The sequence below is a fragment of the Scylla paramamosain genome, chromosome 24, assembly GCF_035594125.1.
Source record: "Scylla paramamosain isolate STU-SP2022 chromosome 24, ASM3559412v1, whole genome shotgun sequence".
In the NCBI taxonomy this organism is placed as follows: Eukaryota; Metazoa; Arthropoda; class Malacostraca; order Decapoda; family Portunidae; genus Scylla; species Scylla paramamosain.
The window spans coordinates 13,977,433-13,998,327 of record NC_087174.1 but is presented as its reverse complement, the minus strand read 5'-3'; the positions used below and the strand labels follow the sequence as shown (position 1 = coordinate 13,998,327).

Below are 20,895 nucleotides of genomic sequence, written 5' to 3'. Positions count from 1 at the left end.
AGACAACAAAACATAAAGAGCAACAAATGCTTACGGAGCGTGTGTGCAGGCGAGGAGGGAGAGACCTCTGGCGGGGATTCCAACAACTACTCAAAACATATATATATCAAATAAGATATAAATCATATTTGTCCAAATACTTTATTTTTTAATATTACAAAATAATTTATAAAGATTGATAAATATCTACTAAATGAGCTTTCCTAAAAAAAAAAAAAACTTACATAGTTGACTTTCTATATACCTAATTTATTTTTTCACCATTACTATTTGTCTTGATAATTTTTTTCATAAAATATTTCTGCAATTTTTCTTTAAAAGTCATAGTAAGAAAATATTTACGGGAGTTGCGAACGCTGTTTTTCCCGCGAAATATGCGTTTGTTTACCTCCTGTGATCCTGGGTGGAAGATGTTTTGCAGATCCAAGAATCATGTTGTTAAGGAACTTTTTTCGGAAAATATAAATGGTCGCTGTAAGTATTAATGTTTTGTGATGTGTGTGAGTTTACTTTAAGCAATTGTGTTGGGGTTAAATAATGACGAAAGGAGAATGACATACCAGGTTCCATTTGCGTGAGCGGGCAGGAAGGAGCCGACTCGGGAATGGGTCCCTGGCATTCATATGAACAACAAAATAATATAATGACGACATAATAAGCTCTGAATTACGAAGATTATATTGGAAGCCTTTCAGGAATACAAACCTCACTCTTCCCACAGAAATCTATCAGATTGAGAAGTAGGTTTTGGATAGCGGCATTGTGGGATGTATGGACTAGCGAGAAAAATGTTAATCATTGAATTACCATAATTGCTCGGTGACAGAGCTCTGATAACAGATCTTCAGTTTCATACAATCTTCCATCTTAATTCTGTGTATCCCAGTGCTCAGTAATCACAGAGACTTGGGAAAGTGAAGGTTTGGGAATGATAAAGCAGGCACGTACCACTTAACATGATTCATGCAGGGCCTTCATTCCTCCTGGATCACTGAAGGTAATTTTCTTTGGCTACATGAAAAAAAAAAAAAATTCAAAATTAAATATCATTCATCATAACTGTGGGGAGGAGGGGGGAGAGAAGGTCAGGTTCTCCCTAGACAACCCTCATCTTTATTCTTTATTCTTTATCACAACATTCAGACCCTATTCTGCCAACCAGTGGCGCCCTACAGAGCCTCTATTCTTAAGTAATTGAATTCAAATATACAAATATGACTAATGCTTAGCAGAGTACTATATGAAATATTGTAAAACTAATTACACACACACACACACAGAATGAAAAACTATTCAGATACATGCTAGTTTAAATAATCATACAAACACATTGCACAAAAAAGTTTTATACAGTATTGTGTTCAGTTAGAGTCATATCTGACATATCATAGGAATTCCTAAATAGAAATGTTTTAAGTCTTTTCTTAAAAAGTTCAGTGCTATTGCTGGCCTTGACCTGTACTGGAAGCCTATTGTACAATCTTGGAGCACACACTTGAAAGGCTCTGAAACCCATATCTAAGTTACATCTTGGCTCATTTAGCCGGTACTCATCTGCTGCGTGCCTCTCCACAACACTTGTATTAACCTCAATGGGATGCAACAACTTTCTTAAATATACAGGCTTTCCAGTAGTCACAACTTGGTAAGTTAGTACACAAATTTTATAATCGATCCGAGCTTTTATCAGCAACCAATGTAAATTAATGAGTACAGATGTTATTCTGTTGTGAGGTGACACATGTTTTATCATCGTGGCAGCCCTATCCATTGTTAGTTGTAATTTCTTTAGTTGATTATTTGGCAAGTTATAATATAAGGAGTTGCAGTAGTCCAACTTTGTTATTACATGATTCTGAATCAGAATCTTAACAGAATGTTCATCCAAATATCTCCTTATGAAGGCACTATTCTTCAGATTATACCTTGCCACTCTCACAACCTCATTTATTTGGTTATTTAAGCTCAAATATTTATCAGTTATGACTCCCAGATCAGATATCAGATTTTTTTTTTTTTTTTATGTAGGAAGGACACTGGCCAAGGGCAACAAAAATCTAATAAAAAAAAAGATGCCCACTGAAATGCTAGTCCCATAAAAGGGTCAAAGCAGTGGTCAAAAATTGATGAATAAGTATCTTGAAACCTCCCTCTTGAAGGAATTCAAGTCATAGGAAGGTGGAAGGTGGTAAGAAATATTCTTACCATTTATATTTAGACTTTGCATTTCATTAAACCTTCAAGACCACTCATTTTTCCAACAAACAAACATTCAGTCTTCTCTTCATTTAATTTTAATTGTTTTTATTCATCCAACCTTTAATAAGAATCATAACTCTTGTCAATACATTTTCTGTATTGATTTGTTAACCATCAAATAAAACTGAATATCATCAGCATAGAGAGCATAAGTTACATCATATCCCCTTAAAATATAAGACAGTTCTGTACTGTAAATACTAAATAATACTGGCCCCAACACGCTTCCATGGGGAACACCTTTGTTGGACTGACACTGCTTGGAAAAGGAGTTCCCCACTTGGACACAAAAGCTCCTATTTACAAGGTAGCTCCTCAGGTACTGCAGTTCATGACCTCTAACTCCTATAATTTGCAGATCTTCTAACAGTAAATCATGCAGTACAATATCAAAAGCAGCACTTAAATCTAATAATATTAAAACACCACATTTTCCATCCATCCATCATACATAGAAGATCATTAGTGACACTACACAAGGCTGCTTCAGTTGAGTGTAGTTTCCTATATGCAGACTGATTGTCAGGCAACACATGAATAGTTGATAAATAATCCATTAGTTGAACATGAATTACACTTTCCATAACTTCAGATAGGAATGATAGGTTAGAAACTGGTCTGTATGAGGAAAGGGACTGGCAATCAAGTTTACTCTTTAGAGTCAATTTAACAATAGCAAGTTTCTCACTTTCTGGAAAAACACGTTCATTTATGGTTAAATTGACAATTTTTAAAAGAATACACTTGTGAGCTTCAAACAATCTTCCCCATTGGTTACATCTGACATAGGAAATGGATCTCGAACACAATATGTTTTTTTTAATATTTTCAACAAAGCTTGTAGCATATCTATACTGACCTCACTAAAGGAGACTAGACCAACATAGGGTGTGTCAGGCATATAAGTGACATAAGTGACATGGTGAGCTTGTTCTGCCTCTTTAAGGCTACTAACAATATTTCAAATTTTTTCATCAAAATACCTCATTAAATTATTTGCCAGTTCCACATCTGAGAGCCCATCAGGAAGCTTCTTGGCACTCCTCTTACCAGTTAGGTTGTCTAGAACAGAGTACAGTCTCCTAGCATCAGTATCTGCCTCAGTAATCTTTTGCTTGTAGTATATACATGTACATTTTCTTATTAGTTTATTTACCAAATTCTTAGCATAAATGTACTCTCAGTGGGATTGTTCCGTGCAAACACAACACCATATTTTCTCTTTATGTCGTCTCACTTTAATGGCATTTGAAATCTCAGCAATAAACCACAGAGCACTATCTTTCTCTACAATGGCTTTCATAATAACTGGACACATGTTTTCATACTTCTTCATAAGGATGTTGTTATATAAAGGAACCAGGCAACTCAACCAATCCTCAACTTTCCTTACAGTGCCAAGTGTATGAAAGCAATTATTATTAATTTCATTAGAAATTTTGTCTATTACTGTGTCAACCAAAGTCGAAGAGTCAAGATTAGTTTTATTTCTGTAAGTAATAGTTTTCTTGGTCTTTGTCTCTGGACATTGATTATAAATGTAAAAAGTCTATGACAAGATGTGGCAAAGTTTGGCTCAACTTTAAGGTGAATTCTTGTCAACACACTGTCATAAAACACTAAGTCAAGTATATGTCTTGAATGAGAGGTGGGTTCATTTAACTTTATTTAAGAATTGCAGAGTTGACATCATGTCCATGAAATTTTTTACAGTACTGATCATTTACATCATCAATTCTAAGATTGAAATCTCCACAAATAAAGATATCATTTGCATTGTGAAAATGTTGTAAGTAGGCAGTGAATTTTTCAATGAAAGCAATGCGGCTGGTCTGTGGAGGTCTGTATACAACAATAAAAAATTTGTTTATGATTGCCGTTAACCGGGAAACTTGCTGCCAATGACTCAAATGTATTAAGTGTTTGAGGAACAAGTAATTTTATTGGTGTAAATTAATTTTTTATCAGTATACCAACCCCCACCCTCCTGTTTGCTCTAGGAACATGTAGAAAGGTGCGAGTGTTTGGTGTCATTTCATGTATTTTGGCTTTGTCATTAACACTTAACCATGTTTCATCAGAGGCAAGAATGTCAAAAGATTTCTCCACAATTAACTCTCTAATTTCAATAGTCTTATTACCTACTGACTGAATATTCACAAACCCACATTTGAGACTGTTTGGGCTCCTAGTATCCATGATCAGTTATGTCTCTTACCCTCGCCATTTCAGCATCAAGTGACTTACACTACCAACTGTTAACTACATGATTCACATCATCCCTAGAGTGTCAATACACTTAACAATCTCATTAGCATTCTCTGTACAATCTTTGATAAGGTGATTACAAGCACATTTATCACAATTGACAACTCCATTACTCTTAAACTTATAGTTACTCTCTGAGTGTCCATACCTTTGGCAGTAGTAGCAGTTAAATACATGATACCTGTCACACACAGTATATCTAGCCCACTTTAGACACACAACATCTCTGTGCTTATGTATCAGCCACCTAACATCAGGTGTACATCTCAATTTGTAGTGTACAGTGTTACCATTGGCAGGCTTATCAAATACAAGCTTAACTTTATCATGCACATGGTCTACACTTTGAAGATAAACATTTTTAGCAACCAAATATTCAACAATATCTTCTTTACTCTCCTCTTTAGAAACATTACAGATCATTATCTTAAGGATGAAGCTTCTTAGTGAAATTCATTTCCAAATTTTTTAATCCATTATTGACCCTGTGAGCCACCATCTGGCGCTCAGACTCGCTAGCAAAATTCACAACAGCATTGCCACCACTTGTGAACTTGGTATCCACTACTGGCACATTCTTCAGCACCTTTGCAAGTTCAGCTTTTCTGCTGGATACATTATTATTCTTATCATTAGAATTTGGAATTAATTAACATCCATCACTTTTTGGGTGTGCATGTCAAGTCAACTATTGTTTTATTCTTCCCCACATAACAATGAAAGGTATTTCATATAGCTAAGAGCGTAAGAAAATATACTTTGCTTCAGTCCTATACAGTGCTTTAATCTTATCATTCAGTTAGTCATTCGTCTTTTATCTCATTGCTTCATATGGAATAATTTTCATCTGGTCTGTATGCAGTTTACTAACAAAATATACAGGTGATCAACATTAGCCTCTCCTCATCCTCCCTGTTTGCCTCCCCTCCATAATCCTCACTCCATCCACCCTCCACCTTAATTTCACTTCACCCTTCTCAGCTTTAACTAGCTCACCACACCCTACACCTCACCCTTCCTCTCTCATCCTGCCTTAATTCCCTCACCACATCACAAGACCTTGCTTCACCTTCTCCTGTCACTACTCCATCAACCCTCCATTCTTAACCAGGGTCCCTCATCACACCCTCACACTAAAGTTTACCTCTTCCACCCTGCCTTGCTTCCCTCATCACATCCCAAAACCTCACCTCACCTTCCCCTTATTTGTGTTGTCAGTTAGTTAGGAGGTCGCTTCAAAATCTATCCACCTAAAGTCAGGTATCCTGCTAATGTTTCCTCTCTGGAAGCATCCTCATGTTTCAAGCAGAACCTGATTTTACAATGATTATTGTTACTGCACCTGACTGTCCTCTAACTTATACCTGTGTGACTGTTTCATCTGTTTAGTGGAATTGAATTAAAATATTGTTCCTTTTGTGGGATTCCAAGATTACTTGCTTTAAAAGATGTCTAATTACGCTTAGGAAGTCCTTTGTTTCACTGTTCACAATCAAGTTCCAGTTAATATTTCTAAAATAATGATCTATTACATATACCTGATTATATTTCCTACCTTAGTGAACTGAAACTTCTTTTGTAGTGTTTGGTGGGCTTTACATTAATCCCAATATTGGTGTTTGTGCTCTTTCCTTGACATCAGTTCATATTGACTCTAAGTTGTTATTTCTAAACTGTTATATCGCCTCCTCTCCTTTCTTCTCTGTCCTCTACTAAGTCAGGGGTTCTCAAAGTGGGGATCCCGACCCCTACGCAAAATAATTTATGGGGGTCGCGATCGAGATAGTGCAACGCCTCCTCCTCCCTCCTCCTTCTCTTCCTCCCACTACCCATCCTAATGCGTCTAGTACTTGTCAGTAGTGGTCGATGTGTCCGATGTTCGATAATACATAATAAAGCTACGTTATGTGTGCATGCTTTCTTATGCATGCATGCTTTCCTTGCTATATTAAGTACACCTTACTAATAATCTTGTAGTATTGATAATTGTTACCGCTTTGTAATGCGTGTCCTCACTCCAGAACGCTTTGTTTTAGAATTATTCGTGTAGTTAGAGTTGGCATAGACACTTGGTAGAGACGTGTATTTTGTGAGGAGGCACTCAGTATCGGTTCGTAAGGCTCGTGTGACTCTACTCTCGTGACATCGTAATCTTTAGCGTGAACCATGGAAAGATGGCTAATTCGTAGATATACAAGCAAGGAGACAACAGACATCACTGAAGCATCTGGTGATGCTAATTCTGAGCAGCCAAGCACGTCAAGTGGGAATAAAGACCATGACGGTCAAAACGCAAGATCATACCAGTGTGATCGACCATCCAAGTGCTGAAAATATCAGGAAGAATTCATACAATATGGATTTACTTGTTGTACAGTTAATGATATTCATCATCCTCAGTGTGTTCTGTGTTTTGAGGTTCTTGCTCACGAAAGCTTGAAACCAGCAAAAATGAAAAGACTTGCAAACCAAGCATCCTACAACTCCTGCCAAAGCTTAGACGGCATCATATGCGGTTGCATACCTAATTGCACAGAGGAAAGAGGCACACACAATTGGTGAAGACCTCATAAAGCCTGCTGCAGTGGCAATGTGTCGAGCTATCCACGGAGAAGAAGCGGCCCGTGACCTTGACACCATCCCTCTGTCAAACGACACCGTAAGGCGGCGTATTCATGACATTGCAGATGATATTCGGTGTCAACTGATTGAAAGAGTGAAGAATGTGAGGTATGCTTTGCAGGTTGATGAGTCGACTGACATCTCAAATTCTGCTCAATTATTTGGTATTCATAAGATACAGTTTTGATGGAAAACTTCATGAACACATGCTGTTTTGCTCTACTTTAGAAGGAACATGCACAGGGGATGCTATTTTCACAGAGTTAGACAGCAAGCTACGTGAGATGGGATTGCCGTGGGACCAGTGTGTTGGTGTGTGCACAGACGGGGCTGGAGCAATGCTGGGTAAAAAGAAAGGATTAAGAGGAAAAATCTTGCAGGTGGCTCCTAATGTGAATTTCACTCATTGTATTATTCATCGGGAAGCTCTTGCCAGTAAGGCTCTTGTTCCAGAGCTAAACAGTGTTCCTGAAACTGCAGTTAAAATAGTCAATTTCATAAAGTCACAGCCACTGAACGCCAGATTGTTTGCCATACTTTGTAAAGACATGGGTTCAGACTATGAGGCTTTATTGCTCCATACAGAGGTCAGGTGGCTCTCCCAAGGCAAAGTTCTCACGCGCCTGTATCAGGTGAGGGATGAAGTTCGCCTCTTTCTTCTTGAATGTGACTCCACACTCAGTGTTCATTTGTGTGACTCCATGTGGCTAGCAAGGTTTGCATATCTTGCAAGCATATATGAAAAACTGAATGAGCTGAACTTGTCAATACAAGGCCCAAATACAAACATTTTGACAATGTATGACAAAGTAAATGCTTTCAAAAACAAGCTGGAACAATGGGCTGTGAGATCTGAAGAGGGAAATGTTGAAATGTTTCCCTTGCTGGAAGAATTCGTTGAAGAGAATGAATTACAAGCATGTTTGGATAACATGAGAGGAGCCATTGCCACTCACCTTCGAAGCCTCTTTGACCACTTTATAAAGTACTTCAAGGAAGAGACAACCGTACAACAACATGACTGGATACGACAGCCGTTCTCTGCTAACGGGAGTCACTTACCATCAGATTTGGAGGATGCACTGCTTGAACTTTCGAGTGATCGAACCTTACGGATGAAGTTTGAGTCAACAACACTAGACAAGTTTTGGATATCAGTTGCAGAAGAATACCCAGGATTATCCAAGACCGCAAGGAATGTATTGACGCCTTTCGCATTGACCTACCTTTGTGAAGTTACATTTTCTGCGTTAGTTAGTGCATACATAAAAAACAAGTACCGATCACGACTTCGTGTCGAGGATGATCTCCATGTTGCGGTTTCCAGCATCGCCTCAAGGCTAGAGACGCTGTGCTCCAAGAAGCAAGCCCATCCTTCCCATTAGTAATGGTAAGTTGTTCAGCCTTTAAAGACGGTGAGAGAGAGAGAGAGAGAGAGAGAGAGAGAGAGAGAGAGAGAGAGAGAGAGAGAGAGAGAGAGAGAGAGAGAGAGAGAGAGAGAGAGAGAGAGAGAGAGAGAGAGAGAGAGATACGTGTGTAAGTACATACATATACATACATGCATACATACACATACATACATAGAAAGGCAAGCAGATACACGGAGACAACGAAATGCCTCATAGGGATTGACAGAAATTCGTTGTTGTTGGGGAGTGGCTCGCCACTCTGTTGGAGTAATTTGTAGGGGGTTGCAGCCAAAAAAGTTTGAGAACCACTGCTCTACTTGAATATGTGGATGAAATACTTTCCCTGACATATGTAGCCACATCTCTGATAATGCAGTAACATTAGATATTTGCACATTCTTGTCCTCTGAACAAGTTTTTAAGAAATTGTTTTTTTATATTTAAAATATTCTTAAAATTCATGGAATATACACCTTAACTATTCTTCTGTTTTATTTTGTTTGCTTCTTTTTCTGGATTTAGTACCTAATCTATCTACCCTGTCTTTCTCATAATCCCCTTCTCTGATGATAAATACACTCATCCAGGTATACAAGGTGTCTTTGTTGTAGAAGTGGTCCCAGTTGCTGATGAAGACTCATCCATTACTTTTACAATGAGTCACAACCCTGCTATTCATTGAAATAGGCCTGGACAGCCATCCAGCTTTAACACTTCTTGGCAAGACACTGCATCCCATAGAGATCCTTCCCTTATTCTTTGCTTATCAAGCACCTCTAAGCCTCCTAACAGCTCTTCATTCCTTACTGAGGTATGAAAACTTGATTATACTTTTCCCTGGTAAACACACTTGCCTTATGCTTCATATCTGTGCCATAAGACTCACTAACTAATTACATACCTAACCTGATTGTCACTAAGCATGACCACTCTGCCTGAGAGCCAGGTACTTGCACCTGCCCTTTCTGTCCACTCTTTGTCTTTCTCCATCGTATCCACCATCTTTCTTGTCACTCCCTTCAACTTTCTAAAGGGATTCTCATCTCCATGTGGCACTCTCTGGTGAGGTGAGGCACCATGAAGAGCTTCATCCTCTTTGTATGCCTTGGGCACCACTCAACTCCTCCATTGCCTTGCTAGGGAAAGTGACAGTTTGGTGAAGGTCTGAGTCACCCTGCTGCTCCAAGATCCTCTGATGGAACTCAGGCTTCACCTCTGAGATCCTCACAGTGAGGGACTCAAGTAAAGCCAAATAACCAAGACTCAGCATTACAGTCACCTCTACCCTCTAGTCAGGTCTCTGGCTCACTAGTCATGCATTGCACCAGAAGGACCTCTGGCTGTTGTGAAATCTGACCTGTTTAACCAACATTGTGACATCTTAGTTTGGACATCCCTTTAAATTTGTAAAAATTTACTGATATTACTATTGATTTCCAGTGGGTTCTTCAAGTGTACAATTTTTCTTCAAAATGAGACCTAAGACACTGAGACAACCACAGCCATGTGTTGTGTATTGTTCATGCAATACTGCAGTAATACTGTCCCAACTCCAGACTGCTCCTTCTCACCAAAATGTCATGGTTACCCAATAATAGGCAAAATTACTCCAAACTAACTTAACAAAACTTAAGCTTGTGAACTTAACCTTGGAGCAGCTGTATGGACAGTGTAAACTGTTTTTCATTCATATATTTTAGTGTTTGTATGTAATTATAGATGCTATGTATTTTTCACATAATATATTCTTTTGTGAATTTTCAGATCCTGGACAAGCTAAACAGGCTTGCAAGAGTTTGTTTGCATGGAGCTTCAAATGTTACCAGGAGGATAAGTGTGGTGCTATTGCATGTGATTCTGATGAAAACCAGGAACCTCAGGCACTGACAGAGCCACCAATATATGCCTGCAAATTTGGGGAAGGACCTAACTGTGGCCACATCCTGGTGATTGCCAATGAAGATGGACAGATTGGATTGAGGGACACTCGCAGGATTGGTGATGTGGCTCCTGTCGAAGGTAAACACTAATTATATTTGAACTTTTTAATTGTTTTATGCATTGAGAAGTTGATAGTTTCCTAAGTTAATTGTCTTCTTTTTCACTTGTATACCTCAAAATGCAAGTTTTGTTTAAACACATCACCATTTAAAATGCATCAATATCTATATAGCATTATATTCCTGTGGTGGGGGGTAACAACACTGCCATCATATTCCCTGTGCATTGTAAGGGGCAACAAAAAGGGACAGAGCAAAGGGACTTGGGACCCCTTCTTCTGTAATTAATACCCAATGGAAAGACAAGACACTAAAGAAGGGGAAGGAAGTGGTTTTGCTACCCAGCTCCTAAGACTTAGATTGCTGAATGTGTGTGGATGTAGTACGAATGTGTGTAGGAGTGAGGAGATAGAAAGAATGTTTGTTGAGTGGAAGCTTGACATACTGGTTCTCAGTGAGGGCAAACTTAAGGCAAAGGTGAACAGCAGGTTTGAAGTGTGACTGGGAGGGTGTCAGGTGTACAAAGGGAGAGTGAGGGAGAGAGTAGTCCTGCTGCTGAGTCACAGAGTACAGCAGTGTGTGGTGGAATGGAAGAAAGGGACAAGACACTGATGAACTGTGGTGATCTCAAGGAGCAAGACTGGCTAGTTGTTGGATGTGAGAGTGTTGAGAGGGGAAGGGAGAAGTGTTAGACCACTTCCTGGTTGAGGGCAGGCTGAGAGTGTGTGTGAGGTGGAGTGTGGTGAGGCACAGAGGAGAGGAGGGGAATGTTTTGAAAGTGAGGGAGCTGGATAAGAGAGAAAAAGCAGGAGGTGGGTGATATTGAGGTAGAGTGAAGTAATTGTAAGAGCTATAGTGGAGAGTGCAGAGGTGTGTGGTGTGAGACAAGTGGGAGGTGAAATGATAAGGGGATGTGAATGGTGATGTGAAGAGGAAAAAAGGGAAGGCATTTGAGGTATGGTTACAAAAGAAGGGTGGAATATCATATGAGAGGTACAAGGAAAGCAGAAGACAAGTGAATAGAGCTGTGCATGATGCTAAAGGGAGGGCTGATGAAAAATGGGAGAGGTAACTAACAAAAAATATTCAAGAGAATAAGAAAATATTCTGGAAAGAGGTGAAGAGAATTAGGAAAGGACCATCTGGCAGTAGGGAACAGCTGAAAGCAGAGGATGGTATAATGTTGGGTCAGTGTCATAGAATGGTTTGTTAGATTGTTAAATGTGTGTTTTCTGACTAGCATGGTATTGCTGGAGTGGGCAAGTGAATGTGTAGTTGCAGTGTATAAAGGAAAAGGGGATAGGTATGAGTGTTCTAATTACAGAGATATCAGTCTATTGAATGTGGTAGGTAATATGTATGGTAAGGTATTGATAGAGAGAATCAGAGAAGATGTAAATAGAGTATTGTGTGATGTATAAGGAGACTCCAGGAGAGAGAAAGAAGCATTCAGGGGTTTTATGGGTTTAGAGAAGACATGTGGCAGAACTGATAGGCAAGGAATGTAGGATGTCTAGAAGTTGTATGGTGTGGGAGGTAAGTTGTTAAAAAGGGTGAATGTTTTCTATGAGAACAATACAACCTGTGTAAGGGTTGGTAATAGCACAAGTGAATGGTTTATGGTCAAGGTTGGGTTACATCTGGGATGTGTAATGTCACAATGGCTGTTTAACATCTACATGTTATGCTAGTTATGCTAGAATGTTGGGTAGAGGATTGGGTCTGGAAACAGCAGAGGGTGAAGAATGGAGTGTGAGTCAACTGCTGTTTGCAGGTGATGCAGCATAGGTGGCAGATACAGAGAAGTTAACTAGGTTGGTAGAGGAGTAAGAAAAAGAAACTGAAGGTTTATGTAGGAAAGAGTAAGATAATGAAGTTCACCAGGGAGGCAGGTGGTAGAGTGAATGCAGAGGTGAATGGTGAGGAGCTGGAGGAGGTAGACTGTTTCGGATATCTTGGACCTACAGTAGTGGTGGGGAGAGCAGTAGGGACAGGTCAGAGCTGGGGTGAAGGAAGCAGGAAAAGTGTTAGAAGGTATGAATAGACTGTGTGACACTAGGCCACTTGGATTGAATGTAAAGAGAATATTGTGTAAAGGGATAGCAGTGCCTGCTGCACTGTATGGTGCTGAGACTTGGAGTATGAGAATAGCAGACAGGAGGAGACTTAATATAATGGAGATGAGATGTCTAAGGAGTGTATGTGGAATAACTTGGATGGAGAGAATTAGAAATGAGGAAGGGAGAAGGAGAATGGATGTTGTGAGAGACTGGACAGGATGGCCACAGCAATGAGTGCTGAGATGATGTGGACATATTGAGAGAATAGAGAATGATAGACTGGTGAAGAAGATAGTAAAATGAAGTGTGAGAGGTGTGAACTTGCAAGGTAAGCCACATAAGGGATGGATAGATAAAATAAAGAAGGCCTTGAAGGGAAGAGGACTGGCACTGGAGCATAATGATAGTGCATGACAGAAGCAAATGCAGAGTAGTTGTGAGTGTGTAAGGAAAGATGCAACCCTGCGACCTCCTAGGGAGGGGCCACACATCAATGGTCTTGCATGGGTATGGGGGCAATAATGTGTGGTATGATAGAGTACTTGTTATGAAGGAGCCTTGTTCTGGATCGAACTGTCCAAGCTGCATGACTGATCCCCATTAAAAGAAGGCAGGAGTACTTTCTCTTCTCCATCAGGAGCCAAGGGGCTAAGAGAGTGGTGTGAATGAATATTAATGTGAAAGTTGTGTGTTTCGTCTTGGCTGTCCCCTTTATGAGGGAAACAGCCTTGGTATATGTATGTATGTATGTATGTATGTACAAAATCTTGTTTTGATATGGTAATACTTGAGTAATGTAGATGTTATAGGTGCAAAAGAATACCTCTTCAAAGTAAGAGGAGCATTGGAGGCTTGAAGTGCACACTCAAGACTTTCAGACCCAGAAATAAATTTAAAACATTTAGAATTATTCTGTATGTTATCATTAGTTATAAGTAACTAAAACATCATAGAAAACATTTGGTGGCAACAACAGGCAATAGTATGTGCCTGCAGGCCATAGGGGTTGTATGCCCACTCCAAAGGGGCTAGCATAGAAGCACTTGTGTATGGTCATCCAGGATGGCTGTGAACCTGTCTGAATACTGTCATCACACACTGGACAACAAGCATGAAGACAAGGGCAGTGTCACACCCAGCCCTGAATCAGTATCTCTCCAGCAAGTGAGAAAGAGAGAGGGAGGGTGTGGTGGCAATCAGCTGATGGTTCCCATCCCCACCCTTGTCATGCCCACCCCCTCCTCTGAGGAACCTGCCATGCTTGCTGCCTTCACTGTATCTACCTCAGAGGAAAAAAAAAAGTTGGAATACTGTGCTTGAAAGTAAAGAATGAAGACAGAATAATTTAAAGGGACCATAAGGAATCACACTATGAGGCAGGATGAGGAGCTCTCACTGCCTGTTGGAGGAAATATTTAGTTTATTTATTTTTACTTGTATTTTCAGAAATAATTTAATTGAGTTTAGTGTTTTATCATCTTGCCTTTCTGAACAATAGTATTAGTGAATTGTAAGCAATTCAGATGAAGCACAAGTAATGCTAACAGGCAATAACTCTGATGCCACATATCTGAAATTTAGGTTTTACACTTGGAAGAATTTTTTGAAGATCCAAAACTTTTATAATTGTGCACAAATTTGGGGATCTGTTGCTCTTTTAATGAACTACAACACAATGCTCTTGAGTCGTATAATTTATATAACTTGTGAAAGAAAAATAATAGTTATTTGGAAATATACAGTAGTAGAGCCCCACTAAGATTTCTGTATATTTTCAAAATTTTGTAAAAAACAAACAAACAAACAATTCAGACAAACTGGCACTCATAGCATGACGTGACATGATAACAGCTTTCTGATTCAGGGAGAAGAAAGACAATCAAAAATACAAATGATATGGTTTTCTTCCACTCATAATTTATCATAGTTCATTTTTTGGCAATTTGAAAAAAAAGTGATGTGTGCCCTTAAGTATTTTAGAGAAAGGAAGAAAAGATTAGAGTGAGAGGACAGAAGTGCTCAAGAGTATATTGCTGTGGTGTGATGTAGTGGAGGCCCTTCTGCAATGACCCTTCAGGGGGTTCAGAGGAGCAGGGAGCAGAATATTGATAAATATATAGTGTGATTATCTTAAAATTACACCTTTTTCTGGATAGATTTTCAGGTTAAACTCTTGTATGATCTCATTTGTTAATTCCTGTTTCTTGTGGTTCTTTTTGCAAAATAACAAATCATCTTAGTGTATTTTCCTTCAGTAAGCATTTTTATGCATAACCTTATCTTCATGTTTCTCAGGTCATCAGATCCACCTGAATGCCATACTGGACGTGTGCTGGGTCCCAGGCTCAGCAGAGTTGGTTTCTGTCTCTGGTGACCTGCGTGCAATACTGCTAACAGTGGAAGAGGATGGCAGCCTCACTACTTCACACACCTTCCTTGGCCACACCCGCTCCATCAAGACTGTCAGTGTGAATCGCAGGGATCCATGTGAGTTGATCCTTACCTTTAGCACTGCAGATGAAATGTTTTGTCTAGCATTCTATGACAATATGGGAGGTAATATCTGCTTGTCAGTTATGTCATCATTTGGATAGTAATTTAGCTTATATTGATAGATCTTTCAATGGTCAGTTTATCAATGGTTAATTTTGGTTTTCAGTTAGTAGGTACTTCACAGAGCTTTCTTATTTTGACACTTGAAGGATTAAGACAGAATGGACTGAGATGCTGTGCATTTTATGAGTGGCTATGATAGTAAGCAACTGGTTTCCTATCAACAGGCATGATAGCGACAGGAGCACGTGATGGCAACATCATTATATGGGACAGGCGGTGCCGGCCACACCACCGAGCAGATGAGATAGCTCCAGCACATCATAATTTGAGTAAGTTAACAAAAGTTATAATTCTTGTTAAACTTTTTGCAGGGTTGTGAAAAGTGCATATACTCCACAATCCCAGTGTGGTCTTCTTACAGCACATAACAAGAAGAAAAGGATGAACTCTGTATATTCCTGGTCATCAGGTTGATCTTTCTCCTTTCATTCCCTCAGTTCCCAAGAATGGTGTATCCCCAAGCCTTCGCAAGTCAGCTTCTTTCATGTCTGTCACCAGCAATAGTGTGACCTCTGTCCTCTTCCAGCAGCAGCACATCCTCATCTCCTCTGGCTCCTCAGATGGGTGAGTTCATGTTTTGAACATGTATTTTTGGAATTGTATTTTTGAGGTTAATGCCTATGAATAATGTGTTACATAGATAATTCAGTGATTTTTCAGCTATGCCATCACATCACCTGTTATAATTACTAGCAGGGATAAATTGTAACCCTTGCTCTATGACAAAGATGAGTTGTATCTCCACAGCCTGATCAAGCTTTGGGATCTTCGCAAGACACACGGGGGCAGCCGACGGGAGCCACAGTGCCATAGCCTCCTGGAACACACTGGCAGCTCCTCCCATCGTGGCTTCACTTCACTGTCCCTCTCACCTCAGGAGGACATTATTTATGCCTCCTGCATGGACAACACCATTTATGCCTACCACCTGGCCAAGCCCACTCCTAAACCAGGTCTGTTTTGCAACAGTACATGGTGTGGTAGTGGTTTATTCTTTATGGCCTTGTGTTTATTTTTCTTAAGTCTCTCTCTCTCTCTCTCTCTCTCTCTCTCTCTCTCTCTCTCTCTCTCTCTCTCTCTCTCTCTCTCTCTCTCTCTCTCTCTCTCTCTCTCTCTCTCTCTCTCTCTCTCTCTCTCTCTCTCTCTCTCTCTCTCTCTCTCTCTCTCTCTCTCTCTCTCTCTCTCTCTCTCTCTCTCTCTCTCTCTCTCTCTCTCTCTCTCTCTCTCTCTCTCTCTCTCTCTCTCTCTCTCTCTCTCTCTCTCTCTCTCTCTCTCTCTCTCTCTCACAACAAAAAAGACCAAAAAGAGATCCACTGAAGCTGTTAATCCCAAAATTATGGGAAGTGTCTCGACACGTCTCTCTTGAAAGAATTCTAGTCATCAGTGGGAGGAAATACAGAAGCAGGCAGTGTATTCTAGAGTTTACTAGTAAAAGGGATGAAATACTGAGTTTTGCACTAGGGAGGTGAACAGAATGAGGGTGAGAGAAAGTAGAAAGCCTTGTGCAGCAAGGCCATCGGAGGGTGGGAGGCATGCAGTTAATAAAATCAGAAAAGCAGTTAGTGTGAAAGTGGTATTAGAAGATAGCAAGAGATGCAATATTGTAGCAAGGAGAGAAACTGAAGACACTCAGTTAGAGGAGTTGATCAGAGGAAATGTTCTTGATTGTCTTGTGTTTAAGAGAGCAACATGAGTGGAAGCATCCTCATATATGTGAAGTATACTCATACAAGAGCAAGTAAGGCCCTAGTATAGAGTTAGCAGCTGAGAAGTGAGAAAAATTCGTGGAATAGTTAACTTCTTAAGGCTATTCTAGCAAAAGATGTGATATTTGCAGTGTAGATTATTAGACGAGGATACATTGAGGATATTCAGTGTTGAAGATGGGTATGGTTGAGTGTCATTGAAGAAGAGAGGATAGTTATCTGGAAGGTTATGTGGAATATATAAGACAGAATTAATAAGCTTTGTACTTTACATTGCTATATCACAGTCACAGCTACACTTTCTCCTTGACTTGCTTGTAATTTTATTCAGGTCACACTCAGGTTTTCCATCATGCAGATACCAGATCATATCAGGATTCAGGATACTTGCTGTGGAGAATACTGTGATGCCATATTATGTCAAGGGAATAAGAGATTGACTCCCTTCATGTTCATCTAGGCTGAAAACAGTTGGGACATATTCTTTATGGTTTTACTCTTACCCACAGTTGCTGAATATGTTGGTCACCAGAGTCTGACGTACTTTGTCAAGTCCTGCATCAGCCCATGTGGCTCATACCTCCTGAGTGGCTCCAGTGACAACTGTGCTTACATTTGGCTGACTGATCAGCCAGGAGAGCCAATAGCAAAACTTAGCGGACATTGTGCTGAGGTCACTGCCGTGGATTGGTGTCCAGTTGATGATGACAAGGTAAACTTTATAGAACTTACTTGATTGAGTTATATTTTTCCTCATTATTTTTTATATTACATAGCAGTGAAAGTGTATATGGAAGATTTATTTTGTCTGTTGATAATGAAGGTGGGTTGGTCATGAATAGATAGTGAGTGACAAAAGGAAAATATAAGAGAGAATAGATGTTGTGAGTGTGAAGAAAAATCTATCATGTAGTTGTATGTCAGAGTATTATATAAAAACATAATACCAAGAGACCTTTGGGTATAACAGAGGCATCAATTTGTTTATGTGTGACTACTATAGGTGCCACAGGCTGAGCTGATCCTGAAGACTTTCCCCACTCTGCCACTTCCATCTTTTAAGTGGGGACAGTTGCTCTGTGCTCTGATAATGTTTTTGTCAATTGCAAAATTTTTTATACTTAAAGTATTTTTGATCACTTTATCATTTAGCCTCGTCCTTATCTAATTTTTAAAAAATATCAGTATAAAACAACAATAATATCAAAGAATTAACCTTTCAGTAAAATTATAGAAACAAATAATATTTTTCATGCATATAAATGCATCCGTGTGGCTGTTGATGTGTTTGTTCTCCAGTGGCACATTTTGACAGACATGGGTGTTTGTTCAAATATGTTGTTTTCACAATTTTTCTGAGGGAATAATGTTTTTATATCAATATATTTTCATATTGATTTTATCAGCTTACGACAAAGTTTTAATGTGACTGAAAATATCTTATAAAAATGAGGAAGCATCAGCATTATGAGTGCTTAATCAGTTGTCCTGCTGAAAGGAGGAAGGTGGGAGGGGATATGGCATCTGGATCAGCTTTACTTAAAGAGAGTAAATTACATATGAGAGAACAGGATAACAATAGAGCAAAGCTCTCTTTATCCACCTTTCCCTCTGGCAGTGTGCTGGCAGGTAACAGTTAGATCACCATCCACTTTGCAGGAAACATATATACGAAAGTATTTTAGTAAAAGATTAGATGAGAAACAGGTATACATCATATGTACTACACTTACAAATGCTGCCATTTTTGCCTCACCTTGCATGTAATAGGAAAAATAGAACATTTATAAGGGAAGAAATTGTTTTGTTGTTAGTAGAAGCCTGTTTTACCAAGAATGCTTTCTGTCTGCTTTCAGCTGGTGACCTGTGCTGATGACATGAAGCTTCGTATTTTTCGAAGAAAGAACACAGATTTAGATGATTTTGATGAAAAATTAAAAATTCATGGATTATCAGAAAGATATGTGGGAAAATATGAGAAAGAAGGAGTAGTAGGTAGAGAGGAATCTCCAAAAACAAGAGAGAGAAAAAGTTCAGGTTCCTTAGGCACATTGCCTCCTCACCCTGTTACTCCAAGCACATCAGGGTTCAGACACTCCTATAATTTTACTCCTTCAGAAGCCCCAGGCAGTTCCACAAGTCCACAGACTTGTCCCCAAACTCCCCAGCAGTTTACACCCCAGCAGTGGCAGGGAATGCGAGGCAGGGCCACCCCATGCACACCTAAGACAAGTGAAAGAAACATGTTGCTCCAATGGCTTGTTGGTGCCAGAACTCCAAGATCCATAGAATCACCCAGCACTGGAGACAGCGACTCCAAAAAGAACACCCATAAACGTAAACTGACGGATCTCATGGGTGAGGATCAGGAAAATATATCAGACAAGGAGAAACCAAAATCTCCTAACAAAAAGAATAATATATTGTGTCCATTACCTATCATGAATAATCAGACCTCTCCATCTCGGGGTGCAGCAAAGATGCTCAAGTATGGAGATGATTCTGAGGCTGCCTTCTCTAATAAGAGTCAGAATGAAATTTCTGCTGATATGGCTGACAGTGTTAAGCCCCTTGATGCTTCTGACAAGCTGATGAGTGGCTTCCGGAAAACTGTGACTAACGTTTCATTCAGTGTCACTGACAACAGTGCTGTTGCTGGAAAGAGTTCTGAACAGACAACTCAGACAGAGAAGAAGACTGATCAGAATTGCAGTAGTAAACAGTTTGGTAAATTTTCATCACCAACTGCAAATTTGCCAAACTTTATAATTGATGGTACATCACCACACAGTCGCCCAGAGGTAAGGATTGAGAAAAGGAGGAGCACAAATTGGTTGACTTCTATCAGCCACCAAAGAAAATTGAAATTCTCTGGGACCCCTGCCAAGGTGGCAAAGAATGGTGCTGCTTCTAAGTCATTTAGCTCACATAAAAAATCTGTAAAAAAAACACTTAAAATTAAGTCAAAGTAGTTTTACTCAATGCATACTGTACTTACCAAAGGTTTTCATATTAGTAATTATCCCATATAGAGTAGTGTTGTGTACTTCAGTAATACAAGCAGTCCTCTTGCTGGTCAGCTACGGAAATGCAGCCCCTCCATTTCCAGTCTCACAAAAGTTCACGAGATACTATTTTATTCACTAATCTGGTCTGTTAATTTTTTTCTGTTGCAGATGTGAATGTCAAACTTGACAAATTTATATTCCATCTTAAATCTAAAATTACAGTATCAGAAGTCCTTTTGAATAACTGATCTTTCAAGTTAGTGACTGATTGTTGATGTATCACCTCCATCTATTTTGTTATGTATGGCTCAAAATAGTGTCTTTATTTTGTGAAATGTTGGAATGAAGCATTAACATTCAGAATTTGGGATGTATTCTCCTTGACAGTCAGAGAAATATTTTTAAAGACTTCTCACAAGTGTAGAGGAAATTGTCAGTATTTCTCAGTGCACAGGCAGAACTTGATGGTGACATATTTTGCATGTGACTGTGAATTTGAACATTTTAGTATATAATGCATACTTATGCTTTCATTCACTATTTATTTCTTAGTTATATGGTGTGTGTGTGTGTGTGTGTGTGTGTGTGTGTGTGTGTGTGTGTGTGTGTGTGTGTGTGTGTGTGTGTGTGTGTGTGTGTGTGTGTGTGTTTACTTCAGTGATTTCTATCCTTCCAGACATTTATATGGTCATAGCTTTGATGGCATTAAGATAAGTAATGGTTCACATATGAACAACAGACCTGTAGTAGTACAAGGATAACTTGATTTCCAGTATTTTCTACCTAGCTAGATTTCTTTTAATATCTAAAATAAAAGTCTATATTACTTGGAGAAAATGTATTCCTCAGCCCTGTTTGTGATCGTGTTATTGTTTTCCTCCGAGTTTCCACCATGTGTGTAGAGTACAGTATATCTGAATGATCTTGGATACTGAAAACTTAAAGAT

At 39.3% G+C, this 20,895-nt stretch overlaps 2 protein-coding genes across 4 annotated transcripts in view; one reads left to right on the top strand and one right to left on the bottom strand.

Annotated features, from left to right (window-relative positions):
* Positions 1-79, bottom strand: part of LOC135112791 (small ribosomal subunit protein eS19-like) — a 12,865-nt gene extending 12,786 nt beyond the window's left edge. Inside the window, exon 1 of one of the 3 annotated variants that reach the window (XM_064027604.1) lies at positions 35-79. The gene's annotated coding sequence lies outside the window, so the exon portion shown is untranslated. The other 2 variants (XM_064027606.1, XM_064027605.1) reach the window with 2 other exon arrangements.
* Positions 80-361: 282 nt separating this feature from the next.
* LOC135112783 (protein lethal(2)denticleless-like) lies at positions 362-20,785 on the top strand. Its single transcript, XM_064027593.1, has 8 exons — positions 362-474; positions 10,323-10,577; positions 14,914-15,105; positions 15,399-15,503; positions 15,672-15,798; positions 15,982-16,187; positions 17,450-17,652; positions 18,797-20,785. The coding sequence occupies exons 1-8, from the start codon at positions 375-377 to the stop codon at positions 19,910-19,912; spliced, it is 2,304 nt and encodes a 767-aa protein (XP_063883663.1). The 5' UTR covers positions 362-374; the 3' UTR covers positions 19,913-20,785.
* The last annotated feature ends 110 nt before the right edge of the window (positions 20,786-20,895 follow it).

Excerpts from the sequence above, each read along its gene's own strand:
- LOC135112783 (XM_064027593.1), top strand. The coding sequence starts at position 375 with ATGCGTTTGTTTACCTCCTGTGATCCTGGGTGGAAGATGTTTTGCAGA. Across the intron at positions 15,106-15,398 it reads TGTGAATCGCAGGGATCCAT|GCATGATAGCGACAGGAGCA; the intron begins GTGAGTTGATCC and ends TCCTATCAACAG. Across the intron at positions 15,504-15,671 it reads TCCAGCACATCATAATTTGA|TTCCCAAGAATGGTGTATCC; the intron begins GTAAGTTAACAA and ends TCATTCCCTCAG.